Source organism: Canis aureus, chromosome 3, assembly GCF_053574225.1.
Source record: "Canis aureus isolate CA01 chromosome 3, VMU_Caureus_v.1.0, whole genome shotgun sequence".
NCBI classification, from domain to species: domain Eukaryota; kingdom Metazoa; phylum Chordata; class Mammalia; order Carnivora; family Canidae; genus Canis; species Canis aureus.
Genome location: NC_135613.1, coordinates 60,186,883 through 60,210,021, shown reverse-complemented (window position 1 = coordinate 60,210,021; position 23,139 = coordinate 60,186,883). Strand labels below are relative to the sequence as shown.

Below are 23,139 nucleotides of genomic sequence, written 5' to 3'. Positions count from 1 at the left end.
TTTCACTGGCTTTTCCACAACAGTTCCCTGTTAGGACGAAGAGATGCATTCCAGTGTTAGACATATAGAGATGTCTGCAGGATTCAGTTAGGATCCTTTCAGGCCTGAGGGACAGGGTAGTGGCACGGAGACATTATTATGGACATGAGAGAACTGATGGATCCAGCCTCATGTCTCACAACACTTCCTCTGATAGGGAGGCAGAACCTCCACACCCAGAGCGTGTGGGTCATGTCTGGTGACAGCACACCACAAGGCTGGTGGACTGGAGTTGCACAGACACATGGCGGTAAGCGTCTCCAGGCTGGTGTGTCAATCATTTCTAGCCAGAAGGTAGCCATGTCGACTGAGGCAATCAGCAGGTGCGCAGAGTCTGTTAAGTGTTGGGCACACACCGGCTGTCCACAGAGCTACCTAGGGCCATATGTAGGGAGAACATACCAGCTGGGGCAAAGCTTTCCCTCATGTTACTCCCAAAACAAAACAGCATGAAATATTTTTAAAGGTTCTGGCTAAAGGTCATTTCAAGACTCATGGGACTAAAAAACTATAAAAAATTATCTGACACTCAAATAGAATTATAAAATTAAAAAGACTGAATTTCCAAGCATATGAAGCAAGGTTGATATTCCAAGACTAAGTTTGATACGGAAAAACACAAACATGCTCTCCTTCCAAAGAGCAGCAGGTGGGATCCCTGGGTGGCGCAGCGGTTTGGCGCCTGCCTTGGGCCCAGGGAGCGATCCTGGAGACCCGGGATCGAATCCCACGTCGGGCTCCCGGTGCATGGAGCCTGCTTCTCCCTCTGCCTATGTCTCTGCCACTCTTTCTCTCTCTCTCTCTCTCTTTCTGTGACCATCATAAATAAATAAAAATTTAAAAAAATTAAAAAAAAAAAAAAAAACAAAGAGCAGCAGGCATGAAGTGACCAAGGAAACCTTGAAAACAGTTTGCCTGCTTGGAAATAGTCAGGAGCCAGTTGATGCAGCCACCCTCACTAGAGTCCATTTCCATCTACTGTTCTCCCAGGGATACTGTAGAGGAATAATTTCCACAAAACTACATCCAAGCGAGAGTTATCAGGAAAGAAGCAGCTCCCAGTGAAAAAACATTCAAAGGTGAAAAACAATAAAATCCTATCATGTCTTGAGCTTCTTGGAAATGTGCCATGTTCAGGCATTGCTAGGATTTTGGTGGGATTTAATCCCTAGCTTTCTGGTGTAATTTTTTATGTTTTCTTTTCCACTCTCCAACATATCATATGCCAGCACTAACCAGGGAGTTACATGTGTTCTGCTATGAATATTTGCCTATTGATTTTGAGATTCAAGACCATGTGAATCTTTGAGGCTGACTGCCCAACCAAAACTTAATTTAAAATTCTTTGTTATTTGGAGAAGAAATTTAACAAAAAGCAATTTTAGTGACCAGTTTGCAATCCACGCCAGCATCCTGAAGTTGTCATGGAACACTTATGGCTTTTAAGTCAAGAACTCTGCATTCAAACCAGGAGCAGAAGAGTTAGTCCAAGCTGTATGTACCCTCCCCGACCATGTCCCCCTATCCCTGCAGGGGTGTGACCGCAGACCTTCTTTCCAGTCTCTTCATCTGGAAAATCAGGGTGCTGGGCTAGACCCATGGTTTCTGAGCTTCATCGCAGTGAATCATCACTGTTGCATAAAAGTCGAAGACTTCTCTGGAGGAGAGAAAACAGGGGACCAAGTGGGAGGGAGGGAAGGAGGGAAGTGAGGCTCTCAGGCCCTGTTTCCCACTTCCATCAGGACACTTCTGCTTTCATCTGCTTTACAAGTTGGATTTCCAGAGGGATTTTGTCTAAAGGGTATAGTAGTTTATAAAAGTTGGAAAATTTATAGACCATAGGATATGTAAACTTTTGCCACATTGAACATTGTAAGAGACTTCCCAGGTGATGCCTCTGTAATTCCTTGCCCAGCCCCAGCTGGTCACATGTTCTGAGTTAACCCAGTGACCATGATTCCCACTGCCCCGTGGAGTGGGATGCATCCTCTTCACACTGACCAGATTCCCCAAGAGTCAGGGTGTGTCTGTCGTCCCTTGACTTTATCTCAGAGCCTCTTTCAGGATTCCCCTTGCCTGCACTAAAGTCAGTTCAGTGGCTGCTGTTCTGTGGTCCTGGCCCCATCTTCCATCTGATGCCCTGCAAAGGAGAGAGTTTCAACTTCATGAGAATTTCTTGTAATTCCTCTTACTGCTTGAACTCACGAAGTACTCCACTTAGATGAGGAAATTGTGGTTAGATAATTAGGGAGGAAATGAGCTCTTTCACATCAATCCAAAATACACTGAAGCAATATTTATGCGCAAGATGTTGTTCTTTGTATGGCAAGGGAAACAGAGGGAAACAGAAGTTGGTGAGGTGAGAAAGTCCTGAGAAAGCTGGCCTGACAGGTGGGAGAGGTAGAACGTCCTGTTAGGTGCTGAAGGGGGAAAATGTAGGCAAGTGGCTCTCAGCGTCCTGTCTCATTAACACTTTCCAGGAAGGAAAGTGGGTAGAGGAAGCCACAGATTAACATCATCTTTTCTCACCAAGGGTAGAAAGGACACCCCCACAATACACTTTAATATAGAACACGGATGCATAATGTACAATTTTCATTACATGGCCACGTATTTATTTTAACATGCATACAAAAAAAACTATGATTTTACAGACAGGATAGCCTGCTATGAGGCAAAACTTGTAAATTTCAAGAAAAATACAAAAATAATACTAGAAGGTGGCACTGGATTTGGCAAAAATGATGATGGAGGTAGGAGGATTAATGAAGGTCAGGAAATACAGACTTCAACCAGTTCTACAGTCTCTTCTCCCCCAGAACCTTCTGGCAAAACTAATATGAGCAGCTTTATATGGGCTTCTGTTAAAGCCATCTTAAGATGTCTCATACGATGTCTATTTACTAATTAATCCCTCCTATAGAAATTGCTGAGCAGAAGATGCTGAATAAGATCATTCGAATGGATGAATGCATAAATACATGAACAAATAAATCATTGCTGCCTAGCTTCAATGGGCAAAGATGTGCCCATATCAAAGGGAGCGAGGCTGATTAAAAATAAGACAACAGACTCCCAGTGAGACAATAAGACTTGGTCTTCCTTGTCTCATCTGGTACATTTTAACAGGTTTCAGAGGAGGATCCTCTTTGCCCCATGATGCCAATGGGGCCTGTCTATACAGGGTAAGTTATCTCACACCCCACCACTGGGTGGGGGTTCTCAGTCAAGGTTCTCAACTCTGGGCCTGAGGAAAGATTAAGAGAAACCATGGGAGCCTGGAAATAGTTTCCCAGGCGATGTAGCAAAGGCTGAAGAGAACTCCCCTTGAAGCCAGGAGAACCACCCCATGGTAAGCACCTGCAGGGCTGTAGGCTTGCAGTAGGGTGCTTGCTGGACGAGCGCACAGCACACCTACCAGCTCAGCAGCTCTGCCCTCTGCCCTCTGCCCTGATTGGGAGCAGGGCGTGTGCACTCTGGAGCACTTCATAGCCAGCAGATTCAAGGAGCAAAGCCCTACTTTTCAAAATGCTCAGGGAGTACTCTAGTCCCCTTTTCAAAGAGGTTAGAATTGAAGAAAACAACTGTCTTGTGCCTCCTTCACACACGTCCTGTTTGATATTAATCATAGTATTGCGACACCAAGTGAATCCAAATAATCTGCATGGCGTCACCATTTCTGATAATTGCTCCAGCTATTCATCGCTAATCAAAGAGGATGTTATGAAACGTGAGTCAGCCAGCCTCCGGCTTTCTGGAAGTGTGGGTCTGTATATAAAACGGGAGCTTCCTCGCTGAGACACTGGACAGGCAAGCAGGTGGGAGCATCAGAGACCTTTAACTGAGAAGGACAACGAAGCTCAGCATGCTGAGCCTTCCTCTGCTGCTGCTGCTGCTCTGGGGCGTGGTGTCCCACGGCTTCCCAGCAGTGACTTCAGAGACACAGGAGCAAGATGTGGAGATGGTCCAGGTAAATGCTCAATTTCACACGCCACAAATGCAAGAGCCTTTATTTGTATTTTTGCAGAGTATTATGGAATAGCAATGGTACCCTAAAGAGGTTTATGTAGGGTGGATTTCTTAGAAACAGAAATTTTTGGTAGAAAGAGCTCTCTCCCCCAAACTGTATCCAGCTACGCACAGCTTCATCTTTTCCCTTTCCCACGTGGAGGTGAGTGGGAACTAACTACCATATGCCAATGTGACTCTACAAATTGTGATTCTGACTGCATACTGACTAGTCTAGGGAGATTTCTACCCTGAAATTAGTTTCCACCAATAATAATTTCCACCATGACATCTAAACATGATCTTTAAAAGTAGTTCTCCACTTCAGCTAAAATTTCTTACTGTCGATCTTCAGAAAACAGAAAGATGTCCCACCCAATGTTTCAATAATTTTATGTTTCATCAGAACTACTTGGAAAAGTATTACTATCTGAAGAGTGATGGGAAGCCAGTTGTGAGGCAGAGGAACAACAGCTTAGTGTCTGAGAAGCTGAAGCAAATGCAGGCGTTCTTTGGGCTGAAGGTGACTGGAAAGGTCGACACGGACACCCTGAATTTGATGAAGCAGCCCAGATGTGGGGTACCCGATGTGGCTCAGTACGTCCTCACTGATGGGAGCCAATGGGACCACACGCATCTGACCTACAGGTAAGCAGACTGAGCGGCAGACGGAGATGCTATTTCCCATCAGAGCCGTGAGCCATGAGGTCCCATGAGTCTCTGTGTTCTTTGATTTTTAAGGATTGAAAATTACACACCAGATTTGCCGAGAGCAGAGGTAGACAGTGCCATTGAGAAAGCCTTTCAGCTCTGGAGTAACGCCTCTCCCCTGACCTTCACCAAGGTCTTTGAGGGTCAAGCAGACATAATGATTTCCTTTGTCTGGGGAGGTAAGCTCTTCTTATACCATAGAAGTATTTTCACCTTAACTTCTCCTTGCTCCTCAATCCCTTCATCTTTGCAGCTGGAAGAATTTAAGAGGCTATTTGATTTTATGGACTAAAAGAAGGAAACTATGTCACATTTGATGGAAGTCTGTTGGCCTCTCAGCAAACCTAATGCTTTTCTTTCCTGGATTAGCCTAAATTGGAACCAAGAGGGACATTTGTTGAATTCTGTTTCTGGCAGATCACCGTGACAATTCTCCCTTTGATGGACCCAATGGAAACCTCGCTCATGCTTTTCAACCAGGCCCAAATCTAGGAGGGGATATTCATTTTGATGAAGATGAAACATGGACCAACAATTTCAGAAGTGAGTCCACTCATCTTATCTCTCTTGATTCCCCCACCCCTACTTGCTTCATTGTACTATTGGTTGACTTAACTGAAAGAATACATTTGTAGAAGTATGTATTTTTCTACTACCACTTATAAAATTAATGATGCATTTGGAAAAGTGGAAGAGAAGAGTATTTCTGTTAGTAATAGCATCTCTTTGGTTGCAATTAGGCTACTTTAAAATTTGTATTAAGATTTTATTAAATCTTATTAAGTTTTATTAAAATAAAAATTTTATTGAGAACTTTGATGCTATCACTACAATTCAGGGAGAAGTGATGTTCTTTAAAGACAGGTAGGACATTAGTTCCTCTTTGTCTTTTGTGTCTGTAATAATAACAGCCGTCACAACTGTGGGTGCCTATGGGCCACTACTGTGCACACACATTATTTATCTTACCCTTGTTTGCATAGATAATTATAAATATAATTAAAAGGAAGCTATTACGTGCATTTGCACAACATATTTTCAAAATATTGAAAATCTTAATGTTTTGCTTATGGGCACCTACATAGAATTTTTTTTTTAGGACACACCAAATTTAACAGTGTTAGTAAGATTATGTGAAAATTATTTTTTTAATTCTTTTTATTGTAGTTTAATTTGCCAACATACATATAGCATAATACCCAGTGCTCATCCTGACAAGTGTCCCCCTCAGTGCCCATCACCCAACCACCCCAACCACCTCGCCCACCTCCCTTTCCACCACCCCTTGTGCGTTTCCCAGAGTTAGGAGTCTCTCATGTTTGTCACCTTCACTGATATTCTCACTCATTTTCTTTGAGGCACCTCCACACAGTTTTCCAGAGCGGCTGCAGCAGTTCAGATATGTGAAAATTAAAGGAGAGATTGTGTTTTCCAAAATTTTCAGCATAGGCATAGGAAGAAAAAATTAACAGAACTCCATTGTCTCTCTGTGAACTAATAGACACCATCTAACCACTGACAAGACTGACCAATCTGTGCAGGACTCAAAGCCGGCTGAGCTTGCTTTGTCATTATCAGTGTAAACAGAGTTTGGGCTTTAGCCTGTGTCTTCACTATTAAGAAAAGTCTCCCATCTTCCCACCTTTGGGGAAAAGTTTTATAGATATTTCTGACAAAACAGAAGCATTGGTCCTTGTAGAATTGTAGATTACTTCCGAATTACATGTCTCAAAACTGAGAACACTTCAAATAATGGCAAATGGTTTTATTGGACCTTTTAGATTACAACTTGTATCGCGTGGCAGCTCATGAATTGGGTCATTCTCTTGGACTTTCTCATTCTACTGATATTGGGGCTCTGATGTACCCTAACTACATGTATAGTGGCAATGTCCAGCTATCTCAGGACGACATCAATGGCATCCAGGCCATATATGGTGAGTGTATAGAAAATTATAGACAAGGGGCCATTAAAACAGCTGTTAGCTGTCTCCTTTAAGAAGCTGTCTAATACTGGGCAGAACTAACTCCAGATCTCTTTTTCCTTCAGGACCTTCCCAAAATCCTGTCCAGCCAACAGGCCCCCAAACCCCACAAGTGTGTGATGGAAAGCTAACTTTTGATGCTATCACTACAATTCGGGGAGAAGTGATGTTCCTTAAAGACAGGTAGGACATCAGTTCCTCTTTGTCTTGTGTTTGTAATAATGATGGTACTCACAACTGTGGGTGCCTATGGGCCACTACTGTGCACACACATTAATTATCTTACCCTGTTTGCATACATAATTATAATTATAATTAAGTGAAAGCAATTACGAGCATTTGCACAATGTGATGAACTTGTAATAGCTTTTCCCCTACATGTCTTCTGTTGTTTGGTTCTCAGAAAAAAATACCATTGAAATAGAAAATTCAATAAATAAAATCCCATTTTACAGATCAGTAAAGTAAGACAGAGAGAAGGAAAGAGATCCTTTCAGGGCACAGAGTTCTCTGGTGACAGAGTAGTAACTGATCTTCTGATGCCTGCTCCTCAGTTCTCTCATTAATGATGAAATAAGAATGGAGGAATGTTACTACCACATTAGGAGAAACCATTCCTTTTTGCAGCACCATGATGCTGAGCAGGGCTGTGTAGCCACTCTGTAAATATCACCTTTCTATCCTAGTAAAGATGCCTCCCACCCAAAGCCTGTGATCTGCAGAGACCTAGGGAAGGGAAGGAGCCATCATGGGGAAAATTCTCAAGAGTTCATGAGGACCCTCCTGTGAGCACATGTGCATGGTCACCACATGCATCTTTCCTCACAGGGAGGTCCTGGAGCCCAGGCAAGACACAGGCCTACTCTCTATATCGTCTTGATTCCCAAAGCACCATGCAAAATAATACTAGAGTAATTTTCTGAATGATTCCATTCACAGAAAGATCAGCACTGAGGGAGTGCCAGGGCATCAGTATGTAGATAGTAGGGGTGCCCTGATGGGCTCACTTCTCAGCCCCTGTTCCCGGAGTCTTGTCTGTGCTGTTTCACCAATCTGTCAGTAGTCATGTCCACCCTATAATGGAGAGTATTGGTTCAAAATGCTTTCCATTCTCTTTTTTTACTGAAGAAAAGGCTGGGTGCAAACCATATAGGTTATGGCTCAAAGCTGGGGAGAGCTAAGGAAATAGTTGGTTTTAAAGGAAAGTTCTCAATATGACAGGACACACCTATCAAAGCAAGTGTTTGAGGGATTTCTTCAAGAACAGGAGCAAGTCTAGGATTTGGAAGAACTGAAAGGACACTGAGATCATTTCAGCATGACCAAGTCATAACACTGTGGTAGGCTGGAGACAGTAGCAAACTTGCCTGGGGTCTCACAGTCAGCAGAGGCAGGACTGGACCTGTCAGGCAGGCTTCCAGATTCCAGGGCCATCATCTTCCCTGTGGACTGTAGAACCAGCTCTGTAAACCACCAACTGAAGGAGGACAAAGGGAGTGGCTGCCAGCTCTGAGTTTAAAATTAACCTTTGCGTCTTATCAGATATGTGGCCTTAGACACCTCCCTTCACCTGCCTGACTTCAATCTCCTGTGAAATGTGAGATGAGAGTAACAGGCTCTTCTAGGGTTTCTGTAAGATGTGATGTAGGGAGAGAACCAGCTGCCCTAGGCGTACAGTCAGTGTTGGAGAACAGTGTTGGGTTCTGGCCGCTGGTGGTATGCCACTGGTTCCTAATGGCTCCACCAAAGCCAATGGTTAGATTGTGAAAATTTGTGCAAGATGATTGTTAAATGCGGCTATTATTCAAAGTTAAACTAAAAAAAAAAAAAAAAAAACAAAGTTAAACTTAAATTGTATCAATCCCAAAGCCACTAAAGAGAAGCAAAACTGATCCCTTTGTAATTATTTTGACTATGTTCTTGAGGTCGACTGGGCCTGCTGTGTTTGTATGGCAGCAGCAGTTATCACATATCGGCACGCTCCTGGGAACCTCTTGAACTCTGCCCTGGGGTTGTCACAGTGGAAGTGAGCAATCACTACCTACCAGGCCATCCTTACCCCATCCCAGTCCCACCCCTATCCCCCATGTCCCGGAGAGCCAAGACACCACTGGGCTGGATGTCAGCCCCTCTGGTATCCAGTAGATCAAAATCTTTTTCACTTTTTTCAAATCAGGTTCTACATGCGCATAAATCCCTTCTATCCGGAAGTTGAGCTTAATTTCATTTCTGTTTTCTGGCCAAACCTGCCAAACGGACTTCAGGCTGCTTATGAAGTCTCTGAGAGAGATGAAGTCCGGTTTTTCAAAGGTAACACTTCCAACTATTGTTCAGTTTCTGCGAATTAATCTTTCATCTGTTCTGGTGCTGAGATATAAGAGAGTTATAGCCGCTTTCTCCCTGTGGACTTCTGAAAATCTGACAATCTCGCTTATCACACCAAATGGCAGTCCATCACCTTAACTAAGAATTACATAGTGCATTTCTGAGTCATTTTAAATAGAAAGTCTGTTTATCAGTGTTCTGCTGGTCAAGGAACCTGGACTTATTAAAATGTTTTCTGTGCAAACAATTATGTATCCACCCTGGGGATGGTCAGGAATAAAAGGGAGAGCCTGAGGCCCGTCATATAGAAAGGATGGTGCAAAAACAAGGAAGTGCCCAGATTTCCTAGAGCCTATTTTAATACAAATGAGTCTCCTAAGGGAGGGAGAGGCTACCCTGGGCAGCCGGTTGTCAAAGTATGGTCCCTGGACTGGCAGTGTTGACATACCCTGGGGAGTCTGTTAGAAACACAGACTCTCACTTAGCATGACTCCTCAAAGTCCATCCACATGGTCAGCTTCCACTTTAGACCTTCTGGAACTCTAACAAGATTCTTAAGCAATTTGTATGTACATTAAAGTATGACAAGTCTTACCATGAATTGAATGGGACAAACATCTTTGACTCTATCATAACAAAATATAATCCAATGATGGGGCTCTTGTCTTTGAAGACACTATGCCAAATACCAATATTTCTGCAAATAGGTGTTTGGCATAGTACACATGAGCATTAAAGTACTTGACCCAGCCAAAGGATTGAATGTGGTTCAGATGGGCAAAAAACTTTGAAACAGGCTTTCTGATCCTTAAATCACAAAATTAAATAGGATTTTAGAGGCACGAAGTTTCAAACTGCTTTTTTATAAGGGTCAAATGAGTGTATTTGTGCCATGAGCATAATCCTGGCTTCAAGATCTAAGACCTTGTTTTACATGATGTGTTTCACATGATGTGGGATTTACTAAGGATCAATACACAGATCTGAACACAGCATAAATTAGTTATTTGGCACTGTATTCTAGTCCGATGCCATGTTTTTTATCTACGGAAGTTGCAAGTCATTACATATTCTGAATCATTACAACACTCTGGGCTTTGGGAAACCTTTGGCATGAACTTACACAGCCCTTGGGCAACTGGGGGAGTGAGCCCTGTATCGCTGAGTGGCACGATGAACTCTTTAGTCATTTGAATATCTGGCTTTGGAAAAAAGCCCTCAACCCCACAAGCCAGTCACTCGCCAAGCTCACTGCAGATTAGAATTATGAAGGAAGCTTTAAAATATGTACTAATTTCATTGATCTGGGATATGATATTTAAAGGTCTCCTAGATGTTTCTACTGTGCAGACACAGATCTAGCATGAGTCAAGGAACTTGGCTGAAAATCAGATGTCTTCTGGTGCCCCGGACAAGTATTTTAAACCTTGTCTTTTGATTGGCAGGTGATAAGTACTGGGTTGTTCAGGGTCAGGATGTGCTATATGGATACCCCAAGGACATCCACAGATCCTTTGGCTTCCCTAGAACCGTGAAGAGCATCGATGCTGCTGTTTCTGACGAAAATACTGGGAAAACATATTTCTTTGTTGCTAACAAGTACTGGAGGTAAGACTGAATACAAAAGATGTTAGTGCACCATCTCTTTCTACCTAGAGAGAACATTCTAGATTGAACCATTCCCAAATGTACTTCATACTGCCTTGGCTAGCTGCCATTTCTGTGAATGGCTGTAGTCATTCTAGCATCTAAGTCCATCGTTCGGTGATCATCGTGCAACACATGTGCTGCGAATCCAGGAAATACATGCAGCTGAATTTGGGAAAGGACACCTAAGGAGGAGGGCACTTACTTTCACAGAGCCCCCTCTGCCAATAGGAACATATCTTTCACTGTAGTTTACAATATGCGGCACCTCCTGAACAATTAGAATTAGTTGTTGGTGTTGAGAGGGACCTTAAAAATCTCCTAATACCCAACGTCCTACCTCAACCCCACCTTGCTACACCAGACCTATGGAGTTAAAAGTTCTTATAAGAGTTCTGCTGCCAAATCTTCTGTAATGACCTTGAGAAGTCTACACATTTAACACCTTCTGATACTTCCAATTATTTTTTTGACCAGGTATGATGAATATAAGCAATCCATGGATGCAGGTTATCCCCAGATGATAGCAGCTGGCTTTCCTGGTATTGGCCATAAAATTGATGCTGTTTTCCAGAAAGATGGTAAGTGATTATATATATATATAAATATATATATATATATATATTTCCTCTATTTTGTTGTCATAGAATAGCATTAGTATTGTAATTTGGAACAGCAAATGCCAAAAATATTTGTTCTCAGAAATGACGGGATTTTTTAAGAATTCAAGTTAAACCCAGAAATCATTTGTAAAATGTAGTAAGCATCTTTTGTTTATTTCTAGGATTTTTCTACTTCTTTCATGGAAAAAGGCAATACAAATTTGATCTTCGAACTAAGAGAGTTCTGAGTCTTGACAAAGCTAATAGCTGGTTCAACTGCTGAAGGAATTGACCAACAATGTTACAACAGAAAATACATTTCAAGATCCCATGGACAGTGTCTTCCTGAAGGACCATTTGTTTAAATGAAATACAGAGCTATTATGTATAATAGTATTTATACCTCATTCTGCACTTATTTTTTATGCTTGAGAATGCAAAGTATTGCATACTACTATAATTTAGTTCCACAGCTGAGAGCTAAGAAAGGTCAGGCTCATGGCTTATAGGTTCAAATGGGCCAGTTTAGCAGAGAAAAAAGCTTTTCCAAAGTATAAGACTGTGACATTGATCATGAAATGCAGCTCTTCAAGAGAGGAGCCCAGAGATATAAGTCTTCACCAGAAAAAGACAGTTCATGAGCATATGAGCAGCCACTAGACCATCCTAATATACGAGGAACAATTTTTGTTACAGAAAATAAAGTATTATGAGTTTGGAATAAAGGCATCCATGTCTCTACTGTTTTATAAACTTTCTGATATATTTATTACATTATTATCTCCTGACAATAAAGTCATACTTACTGAGATTTGCAAATTTGAAATGGGAATAGACAAATACACAAAATATTCACATGGGAAGCTAGGATATACAATAGGTTGGGATATTCCCCAATTTTCATGGAATTTACATTATGAAAAAGAGGTTAAAACTTATTTCCTATGTCTCATGTAAAGATTCCAAAATTGGTTTTAGCTAAAAACAATGGCAGCTGAGTAAAGTTTTTGAAGGTGACATCTTGCCCTCTCCCTTATGAGCTGAGGGGCTCTGCCTTCCAAGGTCCTACTCCTTGCCATTGTGGAGGAGGGGTGGGTGGCAGCATCTAACTAGTCCTAGCCAGTGCATGGTGCCCAAAAGAGACCCATATCACCTCCAGATGGAAACATGTGATTGCTGGTACAAATTTCTCCAGTGGTCCCCTTTGCTGTGGTGATCATGGAAGACAGCTGGAACTTCCACAAGGTGGAAGAAGCTAGAATTCCCAAGCTACCACTCCAAACAATTACTCCAAACCTCAGTAGATTTTGCTTAAGAAATAAAATTTGATTGTTCTAAGCCACTAAGATTCTAGATTTTGTTAAGGCAACAAAATCTAGTTTTTCTTCATCGAGGTTTCCATGCCTCCTTTCGTAGGATGTTATGTGAGTAGGAGTCCTGCAGGTAGTATCTGAGCCCCACAAGGAGGAGCTTGTGGGTGTTCATGATGTTGGCGGACTCTCCAAGTATGTTGAGAGTCTTAAAAAATATTTTGAGGTACTCATGGTTCCGGGGCAGGCAGTTCTCAACTCAAGAATCTGGAAAGAAGTGTAACCTCTCCTTTGCCAAGTCTCTCCCTTTCTCATAAACATTTTGATATTGAAATATATACTACATAAATACAGAGAAATGTGCAAGTCGTAAGTATTCTTATCAATGAGTTATGACAAAGCTAACAATCCCATGTGACTCTCATCCCGGGTCAAGAAATAGAACATTACCGGGGACACAGTAGGCCCCCTCAAGTCCCCAGTTACCGTTCAACACTGTGTCAGCTTAGTTCACCACAACCAGAGCCTAAATTAGGAATGCTTCACTGGGGCCCCTGGGGGAGGGCTGTTCTCAGTAGAAGAGTGGGAAGAACACTGTGGAGCAGAGAAACAGCTATAGAATGAGGTCTTAGATCACTCCAATCTCATGAGCAAGGGGTCTGGAGCAAAACTTGGATCATGGTCTCATCTTGAGGCAAAGGGGCCAGGCTTTTTAGCCCTGTGTCAATCAGTCCTCAGTTGAGGACTGGTTTGGGGGAGTGGCATAGCTTCCAGGCAAAATGGCTCCTGTTTGGCAAAGAAATGGGAAAACTGGGAACAGCAAGCACCTCAGACCCTCAAAGTAGCCAGGGGATGGGCGCCCTGGTGCTGATGTGGGTTTGGAGATACGACCAACCACATCCACTATACATTCTCTATTTCCCAGAGGCAGCCACCATGCTGACTTTAGACTCTGAGATGAAATTTGCCATTTTTGAACTAAACTAGATCAAATATATTCTCCTGTATCTCCTGTATATTCTCCTTGCGGCATTCAACATCACGTTTCTGCACTTCATTCGCTGGTAACAAACTTTGATTTGTTACCATCTGGGGGTTTTATAAACAAGGCTGCACTTATGTAGGCACTTCTGTTGATTATATACCTAAGAGCACACTTGCCGAGCCATAGAGCTTCTCAGTGCACATAATCTCTGCAGGTCTTCCCTTGGCCTCCTGTCTTTCCAGCCACAGCAGCAGTGACCAGTTCTGCCCAGGTTTTAAACCAGCTTCTAGACTTGCAGCTGCTCTCATCATTGGGCCCATGCTTTCTGCTCCAGGGCTCACGTGCCGTTTCTGTTGATGCTGCATCCAGCTCTGCTATGGAATTCACTTAGAACTCATGCATAAGCAACCTGTAAGTGAGAAGAGTGGTCACTTGCGGGGCAACCATTTTACCAATGTAAAAGACACAGATGAATGAATGCATCTCCCTCTCTTTCTTTAGAGAGATGTTCATAAGGTGTATTTCAAGTGGGTCCTCCAACGGTCCCATTCTGAGCAAGATGTTTTTTTTTATCTCTGCCTGGCTGGCAATCCATCTTTGCATTGCCTCTCCCACTTTCCTGTTTTTCTCTCCCCAACCATCAATCCAGCCTTTCTCTCTGGATCACATACCTCAGTAGGTACTTACCCTTAAAATTTTGTCTCAGGCTCTGTTTTCTAAAAATACTGGATTCAGGTAATTTGTTCTGGAAGTGGGATAGAGATGACCCTTGGTATCAGCATGTCATCAAATTACTAAGACTCTTATCTGTGGTTGATTGTGAAGAAATAGAGGTGAGCGATGTGTAACAGGTCATCAGCTGGCCATGACACTTACATGACATGAGAAGAGTGGTGGTTATAGGAAGTATACAGTGGGCTGGTCAACTACACTGGGAATTTGGTAGAAAGAAAGAAATTATTTCAGCTAAGTATCAAATGAAGACACACTGTGAAAGTCGAAAGGCATTGACATTTAAGGAAATCCTCATCTATTGTAGACTGTGCTGAAAATAAGTCCTAGATCTAATTTCAAAATAGGGCTAGGAAGCTGGAATAATGGGGGAACAAATCTGAAAATACTCAACATCTAAATTTTCTTGAAAGTTCTAGATAGGCAGGAATAGGCTCTCTCTCTGTCAGAGAAAGGCAACATATCCTTGCATAGGGAATCAACAAACCCTTACCTGAGCCAATACCTCAAAAGATAATACTTGTCCTTCTCCCAATTTGCTTCCTACACTCATTGTTTCCATACAAATAAAGTCAGGTCTCAGGATAGCTCAAATCCTAGCTCTGGCAGGAAATTGCTTACAAACCCAAGGAATTGGAAGATACAGTCCTTAAGGATCATCAGGAACCAGGGGGACTACATGTGGGAGTAGACTTAAAAGGCACTGGACCAGTGTGGGGGAATGTAAGGCTGGGCAGGGAAGAATTTATTAACATTTATGTAGGTATTTCTGGTGCACTCATTCTTGACTCATGAGTCCATATTCTGGCAAGGAAACCAGCAGTTGGTTCAATACTTTGCGGACTTGGAGTCTCTAATCTTGGACACAAGGATATCCTACAGTGGTATGCCAAACCTTCAGTAACATCATATTAGGGAATGATCCAGAAACCACAGAGAGATGGGAATCTTCAAATAGATTTATTACATGAGACTGGAGGACCCATATCTGGACTCCTCCTGGTCCAGAGGGCACTCCTTCACTGAAGCTGTACAGAACACATTAGTGAGGGGACATACTGGTATCTCAGAGATACACAATGATGTTTGTTCTATGGGTTGGGGGTGACAGAATGAGGTATCTCTTGGACTTGGGCTCTCTAGTGTCATTAGAGATGATGGGATTTCAGGATGGTGTAAGGCAGATGCCACACTTAACCACCAAAAACAAGATAAACAAAAACAACTCTAATTAGTAGAGAGCAGAACAGCACCAGAGGGTCTTCATCTCCACAGATCATGTGTTTCTAGTAGTATGCAGATAAACAGCCAATAGAGGATTGATGAACTTCTAGTTCTAAAACTTAAAAATTGCCGATATCAGTTACTATAATAAAAAATCCCTGTTTCTCACTTAATTTTCAAATCTAAAAAGATTTACATCTTCAAGGTCATTAATTGCAGAGGAAGTTAGGTCTCCTTGAAGAAGGATCTTCCTTCATACCTACGCATATCTAAGAAAGACCCTTCTTCAAAGGGGCTATATTAGTTTGCTAGAGCTGCTGTAGGAAACACCACAGATTGTGTGGCTTAAACAACAGAGTTGTTTAGTTTCTCATGATTCTAGAGGCTATAATCCTGAGATCAAGGTATTGACAGGGTTGGGTTCTTCTGCGGTTTCTCCCTTTGGCTTGCAGATGGCCATCCTCTCCCTGTGTCTTCCTGTGGTCTTTTCTCTGAATGTGCTGCTGTCCTAACTTCCTCTTCTAACACAAACACCAGATATATTTGATTAAGTCCAACTTTATGACCTTGTTTTTGCTCAGTTGACTCTTTAAAGATCTTGTGTCCAAACTCAGTCTCATCTTGAGTCATGGGGGGCTGTGACTTCAACATATGAATTTTGGAGAAGACTAAATTCAATCTATAAGAGGAAGTTAGCCTGTGTGTGTGTGTGTGTGTGTGTGTGTGTGTGTGTGTGTGTGTGTGTTAAATTATCCCCACAAAAGGATTTGTATCCATTTACCAAGGTAACTGTGTTCTGGGGAAAGAGAAGTATCCAGATTTTTCAAAAACAATTGAATACCAGATCTGAATGGACATTGATAAAGAGATCTCAAAATAGCAAGTTGATCTTCTAGGTTAGAAAGGAGCCTTATGTTACACCTGAAACTCATATTACACTATATGTTAACTAACTGGAATTTAAATAAAAACTTTTTTAAAAAAGAAGACTTATAGAAGTTAGTAATAAAAAAAGCTCTGACTCAAGCTCACAGGGGTCCAGTGGGTCCATGGACACATCCTGTGGCTATTTCTTTGGTCAAACTTTCCTCTTGGTTTGTTGACTTGTGGAGTTAGAACCTTATGGTAGGAAGGATCAACTGGAAGCCTCTGAAACTGCTCCTCCCTAAAATATCTGGCAAGATGGTGAATTAGAAACAACAAAAAAAAACAATACCACATCCTGAAGGATTGCGTAGAATGGTAATACCATCAAACACCTAAAAGTAGCAGGTACCATGGTCTCTATAACAACCCCATAGAGTTTATCATCTGGCCCTTGCTTAAACCAAATGAACCATGGTGAGTGATGGTGGACTTTCATCCCAGCTGGACACATCCCAGCTACTGTGTCAGACATGATTGCTTCACAGGAGCAAATCAATCCAGTTGCAGAATCTCAGCATGGAGTGATTTACGAGGAGTGTTTGAATATTTCCCTTATTTTCTATGAGCCCAGATGCACTGAAAAGTAGAATATTTGCTTGTTTACGTTTTGTTTTGGTTTTAAGGAAAAGTCTAGCTTTTCTAATTGAGGGCCTTTGGGAGAATTTAGCTCCAAACACTATAATAGTAGTAGCTTTTTTCCTAGACCTATTCCATGTGTCTTGAAGAGCCAACAAATTGTAGTGAAAGCCAGAGATCTGCTCTGCTACTCAACTCTCTGATCCTAAGCAAATGACTTGGACTTTCTGGATTTTCACTTCCTATCTATGACAAAGGAAAAATACTGCGAACTCCCAGAGTTTTCCTAAAGATGGACAAGGCTACATCACCTAGCATAGAACCTACCACATAGAAAATAGTGAATAAATAATTATTGTCTTTTCTTTTAACACTCTCCTAAGCCCAGAATTTTTCATCCTTGCTACTCTACTTCCACATAACCTTCTTTCCATCAAAAAAGCCCACCATACTAATGAACCAATCCAACAATGAACCTGAATCCAAATTGAAAATATAGTAGCATTATTTTGTGTATCCAACTATTATTAATAATAATGACTGTTACAGGTCACCATATTTAATCACACTTTCTAGTATTTACAATATAGCACTGAAGCATAATTCTGAGACATGTCTAGCCCCTATTTTAACACTTTGTCTCCTTACTTGATAGTCATTTTCATGGCAAAAACTTGTGACCTAAAATATTTACCCAAATTATTAGAAGGGAAAGAAAATGGGTTAAAATTCAGCAATAAGCTGTGTTCCCATTCTGAAACAAACTAGTATGAAAAGCATGAGAAAGGAAGTGGACTCATCACTTGTTCTCAGTCTGTGACTTAGCACAATAACCTCAAACTGTACCAGCATCAGTAGTTTCCAATGAAAGAAGAAGTTGCAAATTATTATAGCTGGTATCATGACACAACTGACCTAGGATCACGTGTGTACCTACAATCTTAGAATCAAAGGTTGTTGAAAGTTGAAAATTGATAGGTAACCAGTTTCTAAGAATTGGACCATCTCTACATGGGTAGCATGATACATCTCTCAGGCTTGGTCACAGGATACAGTGAATCCTAGAATATGTCTATCTGGATGACACCTGTGCAGATGTGGGAACACTGACTCTTTCTTTTTTTTTTAATATTTTTTAAGATTTATTTATTTATGATAGACATAGAGAGAGAGAAAGAGAGAGAGGCAGAGACACAGGAGGAGGGAGAAGCAGGCTCCATGCTGGGAGCCCGACGTGGGACTCGATCCGGGACTCCAGGATCACGCCCTGGGCCAAAGGCAGGTGCTAAACCGCTGCGCCACCCAGGGATCCCTGACTCTTTCTTTGGCCTTCTGTCTTCTCCCCTCTGGCGCACAGATGAAGCCACTTCAGATAACTACTAAAGAGCCCCTCTGGCACTCAAGTGGTGCCCACCTTAGATAACTACCCTGTGAACTTACCACCACGCCTCTCGCTCCATCAAGGCTGGGGGAACAGGAGGCAGAGAATGGGTGGAGAGGAGGTTGGGGTTAGAATATGTATGTGGTAGGGCTACAGAGTGCCACCTGGGTCATCCACCTGGCTGCCCCAGCAGTAAGTTACCCTGAATAGCATTCTGTAAATGGTATGGAGTGGCTTGCTTTGCTTTTCAGCATTAATGTGCCTTCTGGGTCTGGGGGACACATCCCCTGGCCTTCTTCCATCTTCTAACACCAAGTCAAAAGCTGTAGGTGGCAGACCAGGTAGACATAGACCAAATGAAAAGCCTGGATTACCAGGATGATCAGATAGTTGAGAAAAGAACAGATGATAAAGAGGTAAATTGTAGGCAATTTCAGACTTAAGCCTCAAGAACGAGAAAAACAAAAAGTGTCAAATGTGAGAGAAAAGTGTTGGGGGAGAGCCAAGTTTCACAAGCCAAGAAGCTTTGGTAAAAATATAAGTTGTAACGGTTAGAATTCTGAGTAATCCTCCTTTCCCATTGTTAGCTGGCTGACCTTGCCTTCATTAATTAATTTTTCTGATCCTAATCTACCCTATTGGGTTGTTCTAACTATTAGAAATAACACACATGTTAGGGCCTGGCATACAGTGGTACATACCTACAAAGATTTCAGCTTTCTTTAAGGAACAATTCTATACTTGCCTGACCATATGCACACTTTAATAATGTGTTTAATAATGTAATGAATAACTTACAGACAAACCTAGGCTCTTCCTGCCCGAGTCCTTAGTTGCATCCAGGTGTGACAGGTTGGTAAAGGATGAGCAAACATACCAGCATCCCTCCCATGAGACACATGCTTTGATGTCAGACAATTATAATCACAGCTCTCACTCTCACATGAACTTTCATTGTGTCTTTACCACAGAATAATATCCATCAACGGGGTGTGCCAATACCAATAAAATTATGATTCAGTTGAAGACAAGGCATCACAGAGCTTACCAAATCAGTGCCTGTGAGAAATGCCACTGGTTTGTCAGGCTAACAAGCTTTGTCTGGTAAAGATTTGGAAATCAATAAGAGAAAACTTGCTCCCCAGCATAAAAACACATGATAACCCCGTGAGTGAGGTTATGTCTACCCCATTTTTGTAGACGACAAAACAATGGTCCACGAAAATGCTACACTTGGTCAGCATCCAGCTGTCAGCCCCACCTGCCCCCATCTCAGGCTGAGGGCCATCCATGCTACTCCAAGACCCCGTTAGACCACAGGTGGATGAGGCTGGCTTAGGGTGTACCCATGCTTACTCCAGCTCTGGCATGCAGGCACCAGAACTGGTGCCCCACCCAGTGCAGTCTTCCCTGGTTCCAGGCAGGGGGCAGGTGGTGCTGAGGGGGTATTCCTGAACTCTCCTGAACTGACACTCTCGTTGCATTGATGGGCTACATACTTCAGGCATGGTAGAGTTAATTTATCTTTAGGAAGAGAATATCAGAATTCTATACTACAAGAATTTTAGGGTTCTCCATATTAATAGGTTAATTTGGTAAAAATACTTTTTTTAATTTATTTTTTATTGGAGTTCAATTTGCCAACATATAGAATAACACCCAGTGCTCATCCCATCAAGTGCCCCCCTCAGTGCCCATCACCCAGTCACCCCCATCCCCTACCCACCTCCCTTTCCACCACCCCTTGTTCGTTTCCCAGAGTTAGGAGTCTCTCATGTTCTGTCTCCCTTTCTGATATTTCCCACTCATTTTTTCTCCTTTCCCCTTTATTCCCTTTCACTATTTTTTATATTCCCCAAATGAATGAGACCATATAATGTTTGTTCTTCTCCTATTGACTTACTCCACTCAGCATAATACCCTCCAGTTCCATCCACGTCGAAGCAAAGTGGGTATTTGTCGTTTCTAATGGCTGAGGAATATTCCATCGTATACATAAACCACATCTTCTTTATCCATTCATCTTTCGATGGACACCAAGGCTCCTTCCACAGTTTGGCTATTGTGGACATTGCTGCTAGAAACATCAGGGTGCAGGTGTCCCGGTGTTTCATTTCATCTGTATCTGTATTTACTGCTGGTAAATCCCCAGCAGTGCAATTGCTGAGTCGTAGGGCAGGTCTATTGTTAACTCTTTGAGGAACCTCCACACAGTTTTCCAGAGTGGCTGCACCAGTTCACATTCCCACCAACAGTGCAAGAGGGTTCCCCTTTCTCCACATCCTCTCCAACATTTGTGGTTTCCTGCCTCGTTAATTATCCCCATTCTCACTGGTGTGAGGTGGTATCTCATTGTGGTTTTGATTTGTATTTCCCTGATGGCAACTGATGCAGAGCATTTTCTCATGTGCGTGTTGGCCATGTCTGTGTCTTCCTCTGTGAGATTTCTCTTCATGTCTTTTGCCCATTTCATGATTGGAAAGTTTGTTTCTTTGGTGTTGAGTTTAAGAAGTTCTTTATAGATCTTGGATACTACCCCTTTATCTGATACGTCATTTGCAAATATCTTCTTCCCTTCCGTAGGTTGTCTTTTAGTTTTGTTGACTGTTTCTTTTGCTGTGCAAAAGCTTCTCATTCCATCAAAATCCTAGAGGAGAACACAGGCAACACCCTTTTTGAACTTGGCCGTGGTAACTTCTTGCAAGATACATTCATGAAGGCAAGAGAAACAAAAGCCAAAATGAACTATTGGGACTTCATCAAGATGGTAAAATTAAGTTATTGCAGACTAATGATGTGAAAAACATCCCACTGGGATGAGGAAAGAAGGAGAGAGAAAGTGCTATGCATGTGCAGAGGTGAGTGGTGATGGGGAGAGCCTGACATCACTCCCCGTTACAAATCTTATCCACCTCCTCCTGTGTACTTGGTGGGGGTGTGGGAAGGAAATGAGGACTGAAAAAAAGATTTTTTTTAAGCAAATAAGAAGGAGGTAGAATGTATTTTTCAGTCTAGGATGCAATTTGACTATTCCAGTGCAATGAGTTTTTACAGAGTGTTTAAGCAAGTCTTCATTCTGAAATGCAAGGCATCCACTCAGCCTGAGCTAACAAGGCAGGACAAACACTGCACTCCCTCCTTCCTCTACAGACCCTCATTTCTACCACTTGCTTCCTCCCCTCAGTGCTTCTCCTCCCCAGGGGCAGGAAATCCATTGGAAAATCAGTAACGGCTGAGTTCTAGAACTCAAGAAATGAAATATCTCTTCTAGTATCTTCTAGATAACTATTCCCACATTTAGACCAAAGTTATATCTGGAATTTCTTTCCATTTTCATTCTATTTATTCCTAACCTGCTTATATTTGAGTTTAAAAATCTAACCTTTTGAAACGAAAATGGCGCTGCTTTCAAAATGTCTACTCATGTGACATTTTATCAGGCTTTTCAGATACTCCTCAGTAAACACACTGAGGTGAATAGTCCATTCCTTTTCCTCTGTAGAAACACAGAAACCATTTCTTAGAAATCAATTATTCTTTCTTCATCCAAGTTTAAAAGGGAAAGGGAGGGGAAATTGTGATATAGATCGTATCAGCTTTACATTAAATTTGTATGAAAATTTTTGGTGTTCAGATTTTTAAAAAACACATGCACGAATCATACCGTTGAGGTAAAAGCAGCATCATTGTATAAAAGGACAGACATTAGAGGGTAGACATAGTAGCCAACAGGCAGGAAAGGTATTTTCCTGAGGTAAGGACTGTGAGAATGGAGCATCTGGCGATCCTTGTGCTGTTAGGTCTGCTCAGCGCATCCACTGAATGAGGCAGGCAGGGAGGAGGGCGGGAACATGGATCTCGTGCAGGTACTAGTGGTGGTGCCAATGGCAGCCACTGGCCGGTTCCAGGGTGGGGTGGGGTGGGTGTGCCCGCTTGCTGTTGCAGCACAAAGCACGGTGATGTGATTGGCAATTACTGTGCTGTAATAAGTTAGCTCTGGACAATGTTAAAGTGACAGAGGGGGGATGTCCCTATGTTTGAACAGAGAAGAGAAGAAAGGGGCAGGAAGGGCATAGAATTCCCCAAGGTGGTATAATGAAATACTAGCAGCTGCTTTGGGGCTAAATGAGAGGAACAAATGGGAAATTCTTTAAACTACTCTGGCTTTAGAATTTCTGATTGAAACTGTTAGGGAGGAGGAACATGATCATTTTGATTTTCAAATAATTCCAGGTAATAACGTTGTTCATGTTTAGGAAAAGGAATTTATCCCACCGCGGTCTTGAACCAGATCTGCAATAACAGTGTAAATTTCTCCCCCCTCTCTGCCTTTAAAAACCTTTCTTTTCTAAAGTTGGATGGAGGTCCTTTACACTTCCTCAATGGGTTGCTAAGTCATCAACTATTTAATAAAGCCAATTTGAACTTTTATTTTTTAAAAGATTTATTTATTCATGAGAGACACAGAGAAAGAGACAGAGAGAGAGAGAGAGGCAGAGACACAGGCAGAGGGAGAGGCAGGCTCCATGCAGGGAACCCGACGTGGGACTCGATCCCTGGTCTCCAGGATCACACCCTGGGCTGAAGGCGGTACTAAACTGCTGAGCCACCCGGGCTGCCCAATTTGAACTTTCAAATTATTCAGTTGAGTTTTTGTTGTTGTTATTGTTTAACACCCCATTAGCAA

At 42.2% G+C, this 23,139-nt stretch overlaps 1 protein-coding gene and 1 long non-coding RNA gene across 2 annotated transcripts; one reads left to right on the top strand and one right to left on the bottom strand.

Moving 5' to 3' along the window:
- Positions 1-3,823: 3,823 nt before the first annotated feature.
- Positions 3,824-12,046, top strand: LOC144311148 (interstitial collagenase-like). The gene is made up of 10 exons (XM_077893255.1): positions 3,824-4,009; positions 4,454-4,695; positions 4,789-4,937; positions 5,176-5,301; positions 6,540-6,695; positions 6,809-6,926; positions 8,920-9,053; positions 10,514-10,676; positions 11,193-11,296; positions 11,500-12,046. The coding sequence occupies exons 1-10, from the start codon at positions 3,905-3,907 to the stop codon at positions 11,598-11,600; spliced, it is 1,398 nt and encodes a 465-aa protein (XP_077749381.1). The 5' UTR covers positions 3,824-3,904; the 3' UTR covers positions 11,601-12,046.
- LOC144311150 (uncharacterized) lies at positions 6,081-14,397 on the bottom strand. The gene is made up of 3 exons (XR_013376712.1): positions 14,300-14,397; positions 13,773-14,021; positions 6,081-6,143 (listed from the first exon to the last, which is right to left on the bottom strand). It is a non-coding gene; the product is annotated as an uncharacterized LOC144311150 (long non-coding RNA).
- Positions 14,398-23,139: the final 8,742 nt, after the last annotated feature.